The sequence below is a fragment of the Spea bombifrons genome, chromosome 7, assembly GCF_027358695.1.
Source record: "Spea bombifrons isolate aSpeBom1 chromosome 7, aSpeBom1.2.pri, whole genome shotgun sequence".
NCBI lineage: Eukaryota > Metazoa > Chordata > Amphibia > Anura > Pelobatidae > Spea > Spea bombifrons.
This window is the reverse complement of record NC_071093.1, coordinates 34,864,117-34,884,485: the sequence shown is the minus strand read 5'-3', so window position 1 is coordinate 34,884,485 and position 20,369 is coordinate 34,864,117. Positions and strand designations below refer to the sequence as shown.

Sequence of the window (20,369 nt, the reverse complement as noted above, 5' to 3'; positions counted from 1 at the left end):
CTATATAGTCACACATTTTACAGATTCTACAGTCTGTATATGCATATGATAACGGTGTTCTATTGTATAGAAAGATTATTATTTAACCATTCAAGGGCCAACCATACATGACAGGGTCAGACTGGGGGAAGAAAGCCGGATCTGGCACTTTACGGCCAACATGAACGTCTCCCATCCTTGGATGCACATTATTACCGGGACACATGCTATCAAGCACAGGGCCACCAGGTATTTGCCCGGCTTACCTGATGGCCAGTACAGGCTGGTAAAGTGGTCTGAGTTGGTCAACCATATATTTACTACACAAACAAAATTGTTGGGACACCTGACCATTACACCAACAAGGAGTTTTATGACATTGTATTCTAAATACATAGAGATTAAAATGTAGTTGGTCCCACTTTGCTTTCCACGAGATTTTGGAGCGTTTCTGTGGGAATTGTTGCCCATTCATCCAGTAGAGCATTTGTGAGGTCAGGCACTGATGTTGGACGAGATGCCCGGCTCACAATCTCCATTCCAGTTCATCCCAGAGGTGTTCGATGGGGTTGAGGCGGGGGCTCTGCGCGGCTCAGTCAAATTCTTCCACACCAAACTCATCCAACCATGTCTTTATGGAGCTTGCTTTGTGCGCTAGGGCACAGTCATGCTGAATAGAAAATGACCTTCCCCAAACTGTTCCCACAAAGTTGGAAGCAAAGCATTGTCCAGAATGTCTTGATAAGTCCCCTTCAGCAGACAAAAACATTTTGGACAAATATACTGTATATATATATATATACTGTATATATATATATGTATATATGTATATATATATATATATATATACACACACACACACACACACACACACACACACACACATTTGGAGTTTGGGAACTTTCACTAACACTTAGTGGAGCCAACAACTTTCAGTAAGGCAGCATTGATTTCAACCTAAAATAGATAAGGTTATAGATTCTCTGGAACAGCAGTTTGTGGGAATGATTGATTTACAGCATCCTCAGTGAAACATCACTACTGTTCAGAAATGACTGTGTCATATATATATAGATATATATATATAGATATATATATATTAACATATGTCACAAGATGCAGAAGAGTTGCAAATTTAGTTCTGAGAAATCCTACAGAACACCCACTGGATAACAGTCAATTAACTCAGCTGTAAAAGTGAGAATGGGGTGTGCGTTGTACCCAAACCAAAAATACACTTCAAGTAAAACCTGTAGTGAAAATATACTTTGCAACTTCCTCTGTGACAAAAAGCACTGCGTTCCCATTTACAGCTAAGAGCTATAATTAACGTAAGACCATTGTGGCATTTCTTTGCGTTAAAAACATATTTCACGTTTAATGATTTTTGCCAAGATTTTTATTTCACGTCGTGACACGTGACCCTTAAATATATCCTGATCATTGTTTTTTTATCTAGATCTTTTTCAAGAGTCTCAAGTACAGCAGAAAATTCTATATTCTAGGTGTAATATAATATTTTTAAAAATAATAATGCCGCTCCCTGAGCACCCTGCTTCGTGATGGATTGTTACACTGTCTGGCTTTTAGGTATCTGAAATATTTACACCTAAGTAAATGTTTCTTCTGCTCTAGAAAAAAAAGAGAACCGTACAATATCGGAAAACTATTTTATTTTTTTTATCCAATACTAGCGATCAAAGAAATGGTGAGGATTGCCCTTTAACCAGCAGTATGGAATCTGCAGGCACTCTATGAATTAAAAGTAATGTGATAACCTTCTTTTGTAAGAATCTACATGATTATTCCTCCCCAACGAGCTCCCCATCTCTCGCATATTGTTGAGTTGCCGAGGTGTTAACCAAGGTGCACTGACACCAAGGTTGAAAGAGATAAATCCCTCCTGACATTGTGATTTGTGCACCCTATTGACTGTTCAGAAAGGAGTAGACTTTATATGTGACGTATAAATATAAACCAAATATTTTACTTCTGGTGAAAGCTGTGACAGGGACGATTCCCCTTTAAAGTCTAATAACTTCACCGCGTCATATAAAAGGTTAACTGGAGAAAAGCAATATCGGTGTTGACGGTTTTACAAGAATGTGCATTTAAAGCATCAATGAACATTACTGGGAAAAGATGAGGGAAACGAAGAGCAGACGGATTCCAGTGAAACAATCAATATGTAGGAACCAGCAGTTCCCCAGAAATGCAAAACTAAACACGGCTGTTATATTTACTTTACTTAAAAGAAGGACAACGTGATAATGCATGCTACGAATCAGAATTCCAGAAAGCAAGTGACACGCTGGAATGCAGTAATGTTAGCTTAAAAGAGATATATTAAGAAAACAGCAGAAAGAAAGAAAGCGTGTGTGTGTGTATTTTAACGTGTGAACATATAACTTTGGCTGTGTTAGAGTATGTGTGTCTGGGTATGTTAGTGTGTGAACATGTGTATTTGTTTGGGTATGTTAATGTGTGTGTGTCTGGTTATCTTAGTTTGAGTATTCGGGCATATTTATGTGGGTGTCTGGGTGTGTATGTTAGTTTGTGTACATGTGTGTTAGTGTTGAGTGTCTGTGCAGGGGCAGACCGAGACCATCCAGGGCCCCAGGCAACAAAATGTCATGGGCCCCCTGTGGTGATGCCCCTCCCTTAGCCACACTCTCTAAATGACCAGACCTCAATTTGGTTAAGCCCCTCCCTTGTGGTTATAACCCCTATACTATTCTTCAGTATTTGTAGAAATAAAAAAGATAACTTTTAAAGAGTGTAAACCAATATATTTACTACGACATAACTGTCATCGGTATACAGTGTACCAGACATTACCTTGGTACAGCCAACTGCCATCACTATATACCGAGCCAGACACTGATGGTGGTACACCATAACTGTAATCACTATATACTGGGCCAAACAAGTTGGGACAGAGAAAGAGGAGAAAAGATAAAGAGAACGAGCAGGAAATACAAACACAATGAGGAGAGATAGGGAAAGAGGACATGTAAAAAGAAAGAGGAGGAAAAATAAAGAGCTAGATGAGAGATAAAGAGAAAGAGGATAGATAGACGAGACACAGAGAAGGGAAGAAATAAAGAGATAAGAGATGTAGCAAAGGGAGAGATAGAGAGATAGGAGGTGATCTGGGTGCTAGAGCAAGTCCTATGTGTGCATTCTTGATGCTAAGGCAAGTCCTATATGCACAATATGCATGCCTTTGGGGTGTGCGACCTGTGACCTATGCCTGCAATGTAGGTGCTGTCAACATAGTGGGTGTTGCCGGTATACAAGCAGCGGCATAGGGTGACAAAAATCCTTGCACCAGCCCTGCATACAGAGTGTGTATGTACATATATATATATATATTAACATACACTCTGATATATACCTTGCTTTATTTATTCAGTTTTTTAGCATATAGAACTGTGAAGTGCACACTTTGGAAGAGATCCATGTAATAATTCAGAACTTCATTATAGAGTGTTTATAACTGCTTTGTTAATTACAGCAATTCAAGTTCCATTTTAAGGAAGCAGGTAAGAAAGGGCTTTAAGTATTTTATGTGCAATAAAGTATTAAGTTAAGAAACATTTACGGGGAAGCTTCCTCCTTGCGGAGATATGCAAACGTTGCCTTCTAGGAAACAAAATGATTTCATAGACTTTGGGGTAATTAAGTATGCAGGAAGCGTTTAACAATGTAACATTGTTTTGTAACTTTAAAAGGCGGCAGTGTGACCAAATGTTTCCAACTAACTTTTGCTGTTCATTACATATTATTATGGGCTACATAACAGCGTACATCATGTACCCGTTTTCAACTTTTGAATCAAGTTGTGCAATAATATTGTGAACCTTCTACAATTCCCACATTTTAGCAAGTATTGCATGCAACAGATACATTTAAAGAAATCATATTCACTCAAGTACTTGTGCCTACGTTTGCTAATGTTAACTTATTTCAAATGTATGAGATGCTGTATTTTCTCAATCCTAATATTAGGTCTCATAAGGGTTGAGTGACAACACGATGTGATAAGATACCAGATAGAGTGTAGGACGTCTTATCTTCTGATTTTCACTATGAAAGGGGAAGCTTGCGAGTTCTCCAGTATTTCTCTATAATATCTACAATATTTGCGGTCTACTTTTTTCTCTCGATTTGCCCCAAATGTAGGCCCCCCTGTTACAAATTCCCTGACACGGTGATACAAAGCAAGATACAACCCATGTCATGTTGGGTGGAGCACGTAAAACATTTTACTATATAGCTTGAATAATGAATGGAAAAAAATATTTATAAAAAACCCCCAAAATTTAATAGGAAAATGGAGGAGCTGTTGATATACCCTATCTAGATTTTAGTAAGGCATTTCACAATGTCCCCCATAGAGGACTTATAAATAAACTGTGGTCTATGAGTATGGATGCCAGAATAGTTGAATGGATAAGCTTATGGTTGAGTGATAGGAGGCAGAAGGTTGTAGTTAATGGGGTATATTCAGAGGAAGGACTTGCCACTGGTAGGGTACCTCAGGGATCAGTTTTGCGACCTGTACTTTTAAATATTTTTATTAATAATACTACAGAAGGACTTAATGGTCTTTTTTTGCAGATGATACAAAAGTATGCAACAGGGCAGACATTCCGGGTGGAACAACTCAAATGGTTGAATGAGTTGTATAAATTAGAAGAATGGTCAAGAGCGTGGCAGCTGCAGTTTAATTTTAATAAAGGTAAAATAATGTACTAGAAACGTAAAAATCCTAAGGCAGAATACAGCATTGGTGGCACTGTACCGTCATTAACAACGGAAGAGAGGGACTTAGGAGTAATTATTTCTGATGACTTAAAGATAAGCAGACAATGCAATGAAGCATCTCAAAAAGCAAGCTGGGTTACATAGGGAAAGGTATTAGTAGCAGAAAGAGAGAGGTGGTTCTGCTACTTGATCTCTGGTCAAGCGTCACCTAGAGTATTGGGGACAGTTCTGGGGACAGAAGGGTATTGACACAATGAAGAGCATTCAAAGAAGAGCTACAAAAAAAGTAAGTGGTTTACAGGACAGAAATGATCAGGAAAGGTTAAAGGGTCTTAATATGTATAGCTTGGAGGAAAGAAGAGAGAGGGGGTGCAATAGAAACGGAGTATGGGAGGGAAGCTTAGTTGAAAGGAGGAGCAATGTTAGAACAAGCGGTCATTGTCTAGAACTTGAAAGCTAGAGCCTAAAAGTAACGTAAGGAGGTCCTACTTTACTCAAAGGGCAGTAGATACATGGAACAGTCTGTGGCAGAGGCCAATACAGTGAGGGTATGTAAACAAACATAGAGCTTTTCTCACTATAGGACCTGACCAAAGACTTATAGGGGTTTAAACCCCTTACATCAGAAACAATGGGGGCAGACTAGATGGGCTCGAATGGTTCTTATCTGTGTTTCTATGGATAATGGTCTTTAAATTATACTATCCTTTTAATCTAGTCATAATCTGTTCTAAAAAGTAAATCGGTATTTTCATTCACTACACTTTTTGGGTATATTTATAATTTTTATTTGTTAATAATAACAACAACATATCTAGAAGAAAATATAACCCTGCTACATTAGCCTTTCTTCTTTCTTCATTAAAACGCTTATTTTAATGGTGGCTTCTTTGATCTCGTTCTCAAGCAGCATGTTTTTTCTTGACATCGTTCTTTCCGCTCTTCCCTTTTTTGTCTGCTTTGGGTCAGCTATTCCTGGGGCTACTCTTGCCTTTGTTGCTATAATTCCAGGTCTGCGTTTTCTCTCTACTCCTATACTCCGTTTCCTAGTCTTTCCACCACGGGATTTATTGCTCAATATCTCTATTTATACAGAACAAAATCACGATTATGCAAGTTGGCATTAATGCAGTTAACACTAACTTTAGCAGGACTTGTTGGATCAAGTAAATATAATTTATTACAAATTGCAAAGCTCGACATTTTACTTTAAAGCTAAAGACCAACAATGCTACTGTTAACGTTAACACACTATGTAGCGTATATTTTTTTTTAACAGAAGTCACAATCACTACAGAGGGCTTATACACTAACATGACACACATTCACTATCACACGTAACACTATCTTTGTAAACCCAATGTTGCTTGGTCTCTGCCCCCAAGAATTCTGCCATCCCAGGGCCACCCATCCGTTTGCCTATGTTCTTTTGTTAGAGATTTCCAAATCGAGAGCTATGACTATTCTCAGCTAACAGTATATAAAAAAAAAATATTAAAGTCATTAACTCAGTAAATATACTCCTTTGGATTGGGAGAAGCTAGGTCATATAACTCGAAAGAAAATGTACATTAAACAATTTATTAAATTACAAAGAAGTTCATTTGGATGGTTGGTTTTCTATGGACACAATCTATGCTGGAAGATGACATTGTAAATATAGTAGTTAAATCTGACATTTTAAAAAACATTAGCAAATTAAAACACCTACATTTAATTATGTTCTCAAAAAAAATATATATAAAAAAACAACAAAACTGGAATGTGCTTTCCAATGAAATCTGGATTTTTATCATTAGATTTCCTTGACTGAATCTGTTTCAGTAAACTGCATAACATATTGTATTAAATTGAGTTATATACATTTACGCTGCCAGTAAATTCATAATAAGAAAGCTGCTTGAACAAACTCTGTTAAGTGATCCTAACTGGCAATCTGTAATCAATTATAATTGATCGGTATGGACCTCCCTAAACAAAGGCTTACAATGTTTAAAGAAAGAGAGCATCCCATCTGTTGCTATAACAAGAATCCAGATTTCAGACATTTCAGCATTTAGATGTAAAGTTTGCAATATTTTAGCACTTACTGATATTATTTTAAGGGTTTGTCTGTACTAATAAAACAGCCCTGTGCTCCCGACGGGTCCCGAGGGCATATCCAGAACCATATGTTAAGAGATGCATTGGCCAAATTATATTTACATTGTGCATATAGAAAAGGGACGTTTTTGGGCTGTTTTCGGGATAAGCCAAGGCTGAAGTACAAAGCTCCACACTACTCTCCTAATACGTGCTTTTACACAAGAAATTTCTAGGAAGTCTCAATTATATGCACTTTAAATAGGGACTGACACATTTTTACAGTGCTATGGTTACATGACATCATTTTCTGCCAGAACATTTCACGCATATTTCCCATGACTGTATTGGAATCCAAGCAGGAGGCTGTAACACACATCATGCATTCTACACAGTCCAACATTTTCTATGGTTAATGCGACGGATACACCTTCAGAAGACGCTCCTTGAGCCCAGGAGAGTAGCCAGGGACTCCGGATATGCAGAGTTCAAATACAAATACAATGCTATAGCTTTTAGAAGAACAGGCTACGACTGCCTAGTTCCTCTGTAAAATGGTTATTGCAACCAGGGATGGACTGATGTGAGATTTCCACTTACTCATAATACTGAATAATAATTGCTAATTGGGCAGTCCACCTAAAAACATTTGCTTTTCATCTTAATATACAAATACATTTAATTGACACTAGTGTATCAGATATTATCTATTATTATTATTATTGTTATTATCTAGTATCTGTGTTTTGCCATGTCTCTAATTTCTCACCTAATATAGGTAGTTTGTAAACTGCTCTCATCATAAGTAATTAAGAAGGATTGCAACATCCATAGCAACATCTGTGCAATCAGATAGGAACTTTAAAGGGGAAATTCTATTAAATTACATTACATGGATAGCAGAAAACCGTCTAGAAACACAATGCTCTAGTGTCCTCATTCTAGAGGTAAGTAGTAAAGAAAACTAGGCACAAAGAGCGTAAGAGAAAGGATTGTGGGGCAGCCACAATCCCCGATTTAGCGAATAAACCCCAATGAGACAAAGAGCCAAACACAGTGTCTGAAAAACCTCAAGCGCTCATCGAAGATACTTACTCAAGTCTAAAACATCATCTGTCTTTATGAGATCTTCTTCCCTTGTCAGGGGTAACTGAGTCTCTGGTTCATTTCGGAGCTGAAGTGACAACGAACGCAACATGAAGAACACTCGAATTGCCTGAAATCAAAAACACAAATGTTTAAAAATGAGCCAAAGGTCTTATTAGAGTCCGTTATAAAGTGAGATTCAAAAAAAATATATATGTTCTTTTCATTGAATATTTCTTTTATTAATTTTCAAGAACAGACAAAAATATATATTCTTACGGTAATGAATGAGATATTGGTTTTAATTTTCATCGCCACATTTACCGGCAACATAGGAATTTGTTTTGTCTTTCTTGATATTCTACTTTGTGTGTCCCTGAAAGGCACTTTACAGTAAAACACGGAATAAATTACAATACGTTTAATCTCTTGGAACAAACGGACTAGATTCCTGGTCTATAACTTGATCCGAGTAAGCAATTTAAGATGCTTCCCAACACTGAAACAGTGAGGTAATATTACGTTTACAGGAAATCTTGTTGAAAAACATTAATAAGAGGCAATGCGAAATTTGGATGTGGACTCTCGATTAACGAAAATAAAAGACAAACGTAATCAATAGGCGATTCACTTTATTTCAGTGCATTAAGTCCTATTTTGTAGGTTAACCCCTTCCCGTCCAATAAGAAGCTGCTACAGATACTAGGATCATAAACCCACCTGAAAAAAAGGATAAAATCGGGTCGTGCGTCATGGCCATAATACATTTGTTGGGACACAATTGGTGACGCAAATGATGACTTAAATTGTGACCTAAATAAAGATACCTTGTGTTTTTTTGCATTTAATTGTTACCGGCTTGGTCACAAAGAAGCCAAATTTGCCCATATGGTACATTGCTGATTGATAATATTGGCATTATGACTCTCCCCAGGCTGAAATATATATAATATATATATATATAAATACACATATATATATATATATATATATAAACATAAACAAATGCAAAACCGACTCAGTTGGTGAAAAAGAGGGAGAAATATTAAATACATATTAATACATATTTTTTTAAAGTAAAATAAATGGTTCCCAGCAACTCTCATGTGATACCATAGAGCTTGGGGCTAAACAGAAAACTAACACTTCCCCTGCCTGTCTTTTCCATCTATACTCAGCTTTCATGAGGTTTCTTTTTGATGAAAATCTGATCTACATGTGTCACACACCTGAACTGCTTAATGTGTTTTGTTTTTTTTTTTTTTTTATATATACATATATGTACATTTGTTGGTATGCACACAGCTAAAAAAAATAATCTGTGATAGAATCTGTCTGTTGAAGTCGTCAGCACTGTACACCTATAGAATGGTCCATAGGTGGACGGACTCTCTGACATAAGGGTTAGTGGCTGCCTCAGTACAGAGGAGCCGTATCCAGCTATTTTAACATATAAGGTAACTGGAAAAATTCTTGTTTATGGAAAATAACAGTATTTTATGCTGCGATGCCAATGGTTTAAATTACCAGAATATGCCTATTCCTATATTTCAAGAAAAGGCCAAAATTACTTTTGGATTGCCCAGCCCATATCTATAGAATAGGATTCTAGGAAATCATCTGCACCCTTTCCAAGGGGCGGGAGTTCTTCTTGTCAAGAGCAAGAAAGAATGCGGATAATGCAATCATTTAGATGGGTTTTCCTAGAAAGGTCATGAATTTTCCAGCAAGAACCACCCGTAATGCGTACATAAAACAAATCACACAGTTCACATAGTACAGACAGATGAATAGATCTGTGGTACAATAAAGTTCCCACTGATGACAGAGAGCAGAAATGTAATTATGCTTCACCAACTATAATAAATATAGCTACTGCCATGTAACACAATGTAACTGGTTTTTTTACCAAATGTAATCAATAGTATACACAAAGCCCATTGACGGAAAACATATTTCAGTAGAAGACGCGACACAAAGTAGATACCATAAAGACGTAGAGAAACTTCAGGGAAATTGCATTAAATTCTTTGGAACCACTAAAGACTAGGGGATTTTTGTAAAATCTTGCAAGCAAATTTATTGTAGTTTTGCGGGATCCGATGTATACCAATAGTAGTTAATAGGATCTTAATATGATTGCACATCCCAAGAAACAAAGTAGGGACATTGCTCAAAATGCCACTCTCTGCTTCTGTTTAATTCTCTCCATTATACCGTTGCCCTGGGCCATAACAGAAAAAATGGAGCTCCTATGCAAACTTTATTGAGGGCCCACAAGGACTCCTGGTTTACTATTATACACATGTGCACATATATACATACACAGATACATACACAAAATTAAACTGGGTGTATGTGCTAACACTCACTGACAGTCATGATGCACAGATTCTTGTACTGCCACTCGCATGTACAATGGCAGAAACACATTCACCGATCCAAACAAACACAACACTATTAGATATACACCGACATCCATATACTCCCACCAACTGATACACACATCCCACGACGAATCCCATTGGACTGTAATGCCTGTTTTCCTTTTGGCATCGGAAAAACAAACAGTGTTTGCCTCACGGACTCCTCTATTTTAATGAAAGAAAGCAGCATTGAGGGCAGCACTCTCTGAAACAGCCTTTGTTTTGCCCCTGGTTCTATTGACCGTGCACACGTAACGCTGCATACTGCCGTATGCTCCCTGCTTGAAGTAGAGGCTGTAATAATTTGTAGGTTTTGCTATAATGATTGATCTTTAAAGAGCAAAAAAAACTGATTTATACGTGGTGTTAACCATGTCCTATAGCAAGTATAAGAAATGTGTCGTCACTCTGTGGAAAGAAACCAAAATGGATGTGGTGATTGTTCTGTGTTCCATTGTGTGACATTTTACTGCTAAGCTGATAGCAATAGCATCAGGCCTTAAATATTTTTACCAGACCAGAAATCAGGAACTTACTCTGCGCGTTCTTTCAACATCTCCGCAGGGCAAACGCTTCACAAAATCAATACCAGTTAGAGGTGTTCCAGTTGGAGGCAGCAAAATGGATTCATCCATCATCAAGTATTCTACGTTAAGGGGCTTGTTCTGAAACACAAGGATGATATTTCAGTTTACCTTAAAGGTTTATAATACCTAAAAGTCAATAAATACCGGTTTATCGGACCAACACAAGTAGGTGCAATGACAGGGTCCTCAATTGCGGGAGTTTCATACGGTATATTCCAGAACGAGATGGTTACTGAGTGAAGAGTCTACAATGAAGTGGCCTAGATCTTGCTAGATTATTAATATACATCTAAATAACTTGAGGGTATCTGGCAAAGATATGTTATAAATGATCTCAATTTATCATGGACTGCTGCATAGCAATTCATTAGATGTAGAGGTTTTCTGAAACTTTAAAAAATAAGAAAGACAACAAGAATTTGTGACACCATTGGTCTAATAGGTCTACCATGACACCTAAGTTAGTGTCCTCAGAAGCTTCTGAAGTATCCATATGGTATGAAAATACTTCACTCTATTATTTATGGATACTCACTTACAGTATACTGTATATAAAATTATTACATACCAGGAGTGGAGAAAATTACGGGCACTTTACAAAAACTTACCATCATGCTCCTGTATTCATCTTCAAACATGTCCATGAAGATATCGTCTCCCTAATACAAAACAGAAGGAAAGGAAGAAAGGATTTCATTTCAGGTTCTTTCTCAGGTCATTCCTTTCCTTCTGTTTAACTAAGACATATGTTTCTTGTTTTGGCAGTACATTCTTGATACGAAAAACACACTTAAAAAGACGATTCCTTGAAAAAGCCTTTTAGCAAAAAAAAAAAAAAGTAAATCAACCTAAAATTATGAACATAGCTAAAATCGATTTCTTGATGTGTGCAGACTATTTATCCGAACATATTTGACAAAGCTAACTATATAAATACATTAACGTAAGAGCTAGTATGACAAATCCTTAACTTATTACGGAAAGATGTCGAAATCCTGTGTTTCGCGGCAATGTATCCCTTAGGTTTCTGTAAAAACCTCAGAATTTAATTAAAATGATAAAAGAACGGAAGACTTCTGATGTGTGAGTGCTAAGTCACCATTTTACCGGCTGTCATTCTCATTCCATTTGTGTTGCCAACATTTCCCCTGTACATATTGTTAAAAGGGTGGATGGTCAACCCAGGAGGGAAATTGTATAAAAATGGAGGTGACTATATGAACTAGGATCAAGTTCACTGTCCATTTAAACATGAAGACGTGTCCGAGTGGACCGTCATGCCCTAAAGGTTTTAATCTAGTTTATATATACTTGTAATTTCAAAATTTGGTTTGTGGCCATGCTTTCATGTTTTACATAAAAACTATTGGAGTTAAGCACAAATGGACCAACGACGTCCCATCCTAAAAAAAAGAAAAAGGTGGGGGAGACTTGCAGAACTCATTACATAATACATTCAAAAAGGCCTTTATATTACATAAATTAAAAAAGGGAGGCCTAGCTACCCATTCACAATCTCTCCCTTTGTTGCCTGCTTTGCGATCGATAATATTTCTGCTCAGCACACTTAATTTCACAGGACATACAGTACATTATAATTATCATGTGGTCAACCAATTTGTTATTGGAAATAAAGAAAGGCTTCCAGCTGAGTTTGTGGTTAGGTAACTATAGCAGGGTCCATAACACTTACAGCACTCGATGTTACTGCAAGGCTATTAGATCCATATTGCTATTGGCATGTATCTGTCCATCGAGCTCGCTTCCACAAACATCTGGGAACTTACAGACTTTTTCCTTTCCGATATTAACGTCCCTTCTGCCAATGTCTTTCACAATATGTTATGTGTGTGCGTGGACATATGAGTATCCGTGAGCTTTCAGAAGAAAGACATCTGGGGATTCCGGAAAACTCATAATAGCTTTCAGAATAGGCGAACTGCAAATTTTACAGAATTACCCTCCTACCCGATTTTACTATTATGATTATAATAGTTTTATTTTTACTTTTGCAGTTCTCCAAAAGAATATTGTAACTGATTTTTGGGCTAGCTGTGACAAGATAGATTACTCATAGGTCCCAGCAAAAGACGCGCTGCCTGTGGGATCCTACAACATTGTCGCCCGTTGCCCCCAATAGAAACTTCACTTAGTATCCTAACCTGGGTAAAAATTTCAAAAAACCTGAAGGCTGCAATTTCCCAGAAGGGCAAGCAGCTAGAAATCACCGGAATTGAACCGTAAAATGTTCAGGAGAATCATACAGTTCCATTTCAAAATTCTCTCTCTCCAAAACACAAAGATATATTCATCGGAATAGCGTCATATAATTGATTCTGAGTGTACGTTACACCACAATTCCACAAGCATTGAGGTACAAAATCACTGGTTGAAAAAAGATGTTAAAATGTCTTAGTCTAACACATAGAAAATAGGGCCATGATCATCTGGGTCATCTCCATACCTGGGAACTCTGAGGGTGATTAACTGGAACCTAGCTAACCGTTTTTATTGGGTAAAGGAACACTCCTACTTACACTGCTGTCCTGTAATATATTACTGCTGGTGAAATAAGTATTACTCAACTCGATAAGTATCACTAAAGTACTTTGTGAATGCTGTAATATGTAAAGAATTTAAATAATAAAATCCCCTATTTTAAGGAGAATCTGCATCTCGTGCCTCTTCTGTGGTCTGTTCTTTCTCGACAGATATTGGCTGCTTGAAGCAGCCAATCGGTGGCAGGAAAGCGCTTTCATTGAAATCAATGCTCAACCAGCCAGCTCTGGAGTTGATTGGTGGCAAGACACACGACCGACTATGTGTTTGGCCAAATACATCTCCCACAACCCAAGGAATTGGAAAAGGGGGCAAATGCATGTGGGGGATACTGTTGAATCCCTCCATGGATTTGCAACCCCAAACATTTTAAGGGACCATTAAGCTATCATATGCATGCCACATAATTATTTGGGTCATACAGTGTTCAAGCAGCATATTAAGAATGTGTTTATTTGAAGACATGCCTTGTGAAAATGACGCAGTAGATGGACACTTTCTTCTCTTGCACCCTATAGGAAAAAAAAAAAGAACCATTATGTTTTTATCACATTATCACAAATTTCATACCTTACACTTAACACGTGAAATGGTCATATTATGGTCTATGTATCGTGTGCTTCTTCCTTGCAAGGACAAATGCATGCAGAAACATTTTTCTGTTTTCAATGTATCTAATATTTTAAACACAAACATAATTGATGTATGTATCGTAAAAATAATACACACTACTATTAATTCTAACACAATAAAACTGGGGAAAGGTATATATTTAGAAATACAAAAGGGAAGTAGGAATCAATTGATTGATTTTGCCAATATACTGGACATGACTGATATACACAAGTAATCAAGACATACAAGTAGACAAATGTTTACCTCCAAGCAAGCAAGATGGACTTCTTTTATGATACAGCCGCTATCCGATAACACTAGTTGCTTAAGCAGAATGCACGCGAGTTCCAACGTAGCCAGGCGAACTTTACTATCTGTAGCAATAGAACGGGTCTGAATTAATTAAGATGTTTTATTAAGTTGATGATTTATTAGTAGATCTCAGTAAGTATGCAGAAAGAGGATTCTTCAACCTTTGCTTTACCCTTTTATGTCTAATTTTCGATGAGGCAGGACTACAATCACAGTCGACTGCCAAAAAGTAAAAAAGGATACATTTACATATTATGGAAAAGAGGGCTACAGAGTAAATAAATTACTTAATGCTGGGATACAAAGTATTTGAACAAATCCTTAAATTATTATTTCCCAATATAAGTTGCTACGTTTTTAATATGTTACCTAGCTGTGCTGCTTGGCTCATTATCCTGATAAGCCTTTCGGCTAACACATGGTTGTAGGCACGGTTTTCTTTTGAAGGCTTCAACGTCAGCTGGGTTTTTTCCAATTTAGCTGGATCTATTCCTATTAAAAACAAAATGAAAGGTTGAAAGCAGTGGAAACCCTGATTGCGGCACATTATCCATAGGAATTAGTACTGTGCACTATTAAAATGTAAACAAAATTATACTTGGAATACGATACTGGGAAGCTCTGATCAGCCTTATGAGTAGAGCTATTTATTTATGTCACCCACACCTTACCTGAAGGGAGCTTTATGAAAGCTTGGGTCCGTTAAACTGCGTTCTTCAAGAGCGAAGGCGTACAGGTAGGAACAGACCCAGCTCAAACACTTTCTCTTTTTTTAATTATAGCCAAGGATTTCAGGATTTACTTGAGCGGTAAACAATATAATGCTTTGTGGATTACTTACCAGTGTTATGAGACATGGCGTAAAGAAGACACAAGACAAAGAGAGTATAGTAGTCGTCTTCGGTGCATTCCAGTGTACTGTAAACCATGTCAAGAAATGGCCTGCACAAAAAAAGCACATTTCAAAAAAATTGCGAAATTTCTTGGAAATATAACAAGAACACTTACACACGTTCATGTGAAACTAGAAAATATAATTAGAAAAGTCACAATTTCAGGACAATGTGTATTTTACACTGTTCTGAATTTTACAGCTAATTCTTGGATGCTATTAGTCTTTATTTTTCTTTTTTCTATATTTAGCAATGTTGTGACCACGAAGAAGAAGGTATAATTTATTTTATTATACATCTGTAATGCTAAACTGTTTTAAAGAATGGTGCACACAATGTTTCTGACCTTCTTCTGAGAGTCAAAGTCAAGAATAATATAAAGGGAATAGGTATTTTTCTTAGCCGTATAAATAAATATGCCTGTAATATGTATGTGTTACATGCATTAAATTATACATTATTCCACTACTTGCTCTCATGTGGTTTATCTATCAGTTTTCATTCCACATAGCGATGGAAGCCCAGTCTCTTAAAAGATACTGTAGTAAATGTTACTTCTGAACTAGCCCTACAGGATGATACTGTACAGGTAAATGCCATCAAATATAAGACTATAAGCCTTATTTCCCTAAAATCCTTATGATGACCAGCGTAAAACACGGTGCTGTACCTGTTCTGAATAGCTTGCGCTCCAGCAGCGGCTGCACTTTTCTCCTCGTCTGTAGTGTTCTCTTCTGTCACACTGGACGTGGTCTTCTCTGCCAACTTTGATTTTTCCATAATCACCATCTCTATTTCTAAATTAGAATACAGAGCAGAAAGAGAGGAAAATCAACTTCCATCAAATCAAATTCCAGCGCACCTCCCTTTCCACGGTCCGGTTTCTGCCTTTGAGCAGCCTATCAGTGGCAGGAAAACGCTTCTGTTAAATTCAATGGGGGCACTTTACACACATATGCTCCGAGGGTCTCAATAGATCCCCTGGAACGCTCACGCTAGCCAGAGCTGGGACTGTTTGGTGGTGACTATAACTCATTTGTAGATCTCCTGCTAGCCTAGAAACTAGAGGGTGGGAAGAAGACAGATGCTTATGGGGAGATTGTTTAGACTCTCTCTTTGCATTTTTAAGGGTGGGGAATGATAATTTAACTGTTCAGCTATCTTGTGTATCAAGCTATTATATGCATGTGCAATGGACTGTCCCTTTAAGAGATAAATCCCCACTGAATCTAATTTAGTATACAGAGTGGGCCAAAAGTAGATATACAGTAATGAGCACTGATCAAGTCATGTCAGGTCTCTTAGGTGCAACACCCCTAGAACCTGCTAATATCATTTTCAATACCCAAAACAAGTGGCTTTTGATTTATTGCCTCACCTTCAGTATCGACATTTGCCTTCATGCCTTTGGGGCTATTCTCTGAACCTTTAGCCTTATCTGGATCTTCCTGAATATCTTCTGGTCCTTTATCCTCCTCTTCCTCTTCTCCTATATTTTTGTAATTTGGTCTCTTTTGCAGTTTCTTCCTCCCCCTTTGTCTGCTAATCTCTAAAGATTTTTCAAGAGTCTCTTGCGGCTTAATGAAGCATCGCACACTGGCTTCCCCCTGCATAGAACCAAATACAGTCTTATTAAAAACATGTAAAATATATATATATATATATAGAAACATGAAAGATTAAGAATTGTGAAGACACCACATTTCCTTTTATGCACTGGTAACCTTAAGTTTTGCACTAGGTTATTGTATATGACTGGCACCAAAAAATAATAGTCCACAGTCACAACAGCTACATGAAAACGCAATTCATTTTAGAGATGGTTTGTTAAAAAAAAATAATCAGAATCAAATCACAAAATGAAAAAAAAAGTTTATTTCAAATAAGAAGAAATGTTAGAACAAGAGGTCATAATCTTAAACTAGAGGGTTAGATGTTGAGATATGATGTAAGGATTTACTTTATTTTAGGGAGAGGGTGGTAGATAAATCAAACTACCCCCATGAGAAGCTGTAGAGTCTTATACAGCGAGATGGTTTCCATGGGACGGCATAAAGCTATCCTGAATCTAAGATTAGAACTGATTGATGCCTGAGAAAATGGAAAGACTAGATGGGCCAAACGGTTCTTATCTCCCAAACGGTTCTTATCTCCTGTTCGGTTCTATGTTAAAAGCTGTGTAAGTGACAAATCGAATTTATTCCTAGCCGTGACAATATGTAACGGTATGACCATTGTTTTAAAAAAGCCATAGGAATTTAATGGAGCCTGAAAAGTTCCTGAGTATATGAAGGTAATTGTGATATAAACTTTAACTTCCAACTAATACTAAACAGGAAGCTTTGTTCTCGGCCAGTAATCACAGAAATAATTATGTGAGAAAAGGAACAGTACATTTCATACTCTTTCACTACTGACATTTTCAATTTCCAGCTAACTCAAGCATGCCAAGCCATGCAATAGAAGACGACGACCAGGTCAAAAACACTCTCATGAATGTGAAATGTGTGCATCTTTTGTCTTACAGAGAAATATATACTGGAAATGCTGAAATCTGAAGTGTAAGAATTTTATATTTATGCGTACAGTAAAGCAATCTAAGCTATACTCACAGTTATCATTTACTGATAAGACTTCAATTGATGAGATCATACATGGATGGAAACAAAAGAGTAGAAAAATCAAAGTACCAACCAAACCCTTTATAAAAGGATCAATAAAGCCTATCATAAGGTTGGCAGGGACTAATTAACCCCTTAATGTCAAAGCCCGTACATGTACAGGCTCAAAATGCATTGTTTTCAATGGGTTTAGGGACCGCCTATTGTCTTTAAGGGGTTAATATTAGCAAAGCGTATTTGGTTCAGGAAGATTCTTTGAACAAATGGACTTTCAGACTGGCTTTAAAACTGGTGAAGGTTGGGGAAAATCTGGACAGAACATTGTAAGGAATCAAACAGGAGAGAGCCCTTAGAGGCACATATGTGACGACAGCAGAGAAGAGGTGTAAGCCGCGGATAAAGCTAAGAGGGCCGTTGGAACAGTGTCTGGGGAGAAGAGATGTAGGGCATGAAGTCGTTATGGGGTCTCTGAGATAAGGAAATTTAGACTACAATATATGGGGAGGCAATGGAGAAAGTGTCAGAATGGAAGATAAAATTAGAAGTCAATGATTGGTAAATAATTCTGGCGGAAATGTGAAAATAAATGTAAGCGTAAACCCCTAACTCTTAGAATCTTAGCATCTGAGAATTCATTTATAAAACAAGGATGCCTAGCCTGCGTTCACTGCCGATTAGAAGGTTTGTGTCAGTATCAGGATAGAAGTCTCCATTTATATCCAGCTAAGGTAGGTAAAGTTTAGTTTATAAATGGGAAGGGGGCAAAAGGTGTGGAATGTTGTATAAAAAGTAATATTATATTGTGTCACTTAGTAGAGAGGAAGTAAAGCACCAGAAGATTTTATGTTCTAAACAAAAGAGAAAAGTAAAATTCCATGACTACTTTGAAGTGTGAACTTAGAAATAATAATAACAATAAAAAACACTCAGATGGCTCATTTAAATGGGTAGTTTTACCTGTGTAGATATTCTTAAACAGAAATTAACACTGAAAGATAACACTGTTTTACTACTCAACTACTTGAAATCAAAATTCACCCTATAGGAAACGCTGTGAAATAGAAGTGGTTTCCTCACAGCACAGGTCAAATAATAAAATCGAATGGTGGGAACATATATTTAAGTTTAATATTTTACAGATGTGTAAAAATGTAAATGCTTTACATTATATAAAACACTAGGTCTTTGTCTTCAGATCGACTCCAGTTTTGGTATGAACACATGAAGAGTCTGCAAGTACCCGTAATTCTTCGTGTTACGGGAAGGAGAAAGTAGGTTACAAGACTGAAAAACTACGGGCAGGTAGAACCAAACCACATCTGTATTGTACAGGAAGCAGATGGGAGCCTTTCTTACTCAACAGGAAGATAAATAATAAGAGCGTGCAGTCAGACACAACTTTTAATGATACACAGGCCGATTCCAAAAAAGAGAACAGCTGTCATTTCCAAGGACAAAAGTCTGAACAAGATCATCAGACAAAAACACCACACAGAATTCATGTAAGAGTGGTTACACGTATCTACAGACACTGGCAAGTAGTCGTCGATAGCCAAAAGTCGCTTTAGTTGTATGAGTGATACATTTCCAGGAAATGTGCAGTTTAGTTTTGTTCTTCTGAGAACTCTTCACCACAAGGTAAAACTTTAATTGTATGTAACCAAAGAAAGATATGCTACCTCTGGTATTTTAAAGAGAAGTTCATTTGTTTCTTGAGCTTGGAACTAAGGAATTGAGAAGAGAGTATTTCTAAAGAACTAAGACAACACACACACCTAACCGGAGATAATATCGAAGCAAACTAAAAAGCCATATAACAAAAATCAACAGGGTTTGTCATCCCGGAGAACATTACAGTGCTTTCATTTCTTCTTCTATAAGTTAATTTTTTTTTTACCTTTACCTCCTTTGGGAACAAAGATAATAAAGTCCATTATTCCCTAAGATCTAACAATAAAGATCTAACAATGGTATCGCTACTAGGACATGTTTTTCATGGACAATTCTTCCACAAGTGACATTAGTATAAAGAGATTATTCAAGTCAGAAAGTGGGCATAGCCTGGAAACCAAAGGTTCTTCTGTAAATTCTCAACGGCCTTTCATCAACTGAATTGTGGTTCTGAACGATTCTAGTTACAAAGGATCCATATAGCATCTCCCTGTAGGATGAAGGGCTTCTCTGGTATTCCTGAAGTATGCATCCTAAATTATGTCAGCTTCTCTGACACAACCAGGTATTATCATGCTTTGTTTTTTTCAAAGAAGGATTTGAGATCTTTGCTGAATGTATTCTCTTCTTGGAAGGGTAGGTGACACAATTTTGTCTTGGAGGTGTTGTTTGCATTGCTAGCTTTAAGATTCATTGTATCTATCGTACAAATAGACAGACAATGTTTCCGGCCATTTCTTAATTATGATCATCCAAGAGGTCCTCTAT

The 20,369-nt window shown here is 37.1% G+C and overlaps 1 protein-coding gene across 1 annotated transcript in view; it reads right to left on the bottom strand.

Annotated features, from left to right (window-relative positions):
* Positions 1–20,369, bottom strand: part of CLEC16A (C-type lectin domain containing 16A) — a 64,997-nt gene that overhangs the window by 26,020 nt on the left and 18,608 nt on the right. The window contains exons 10-18 of the mRNA XM_053470761.1: positions 16,688–16,916; positions 15,980–16,106; positions 15,258–15,358; positions 14,786–14,908; positions 14,369–14,478; positions 13,953–14,001; positions 11,539–11,585; positions 10,880–11,008; positions 7,927–8,047 (exon numbers count right to left, since the gene is read on the bottom strand). Of these exons, the coding sequence (XP_053326736.1) occupies positions 7,927–8,047; positions 10,880–11,008; positions 11,539–11,585; positions 13,953–14,001; positions 14,369–14,478; positions 14,786–14,908; positions 15,258–15,358; positions 15,980–16,106; positions 16,688–16,916 (1,036 nt within the window). The remainder of the gene's footprint in view (positions 1–7,926; positions 8,048–10,879; positions 11,009–11,538; positions 11,586–13,952; positions 14,002–14,368; positions 14,479–14,785; positions 14,909–15,257; positions 15,359–15,979; positions 16,107–16,687; positions 16,917–20,369) is intronic.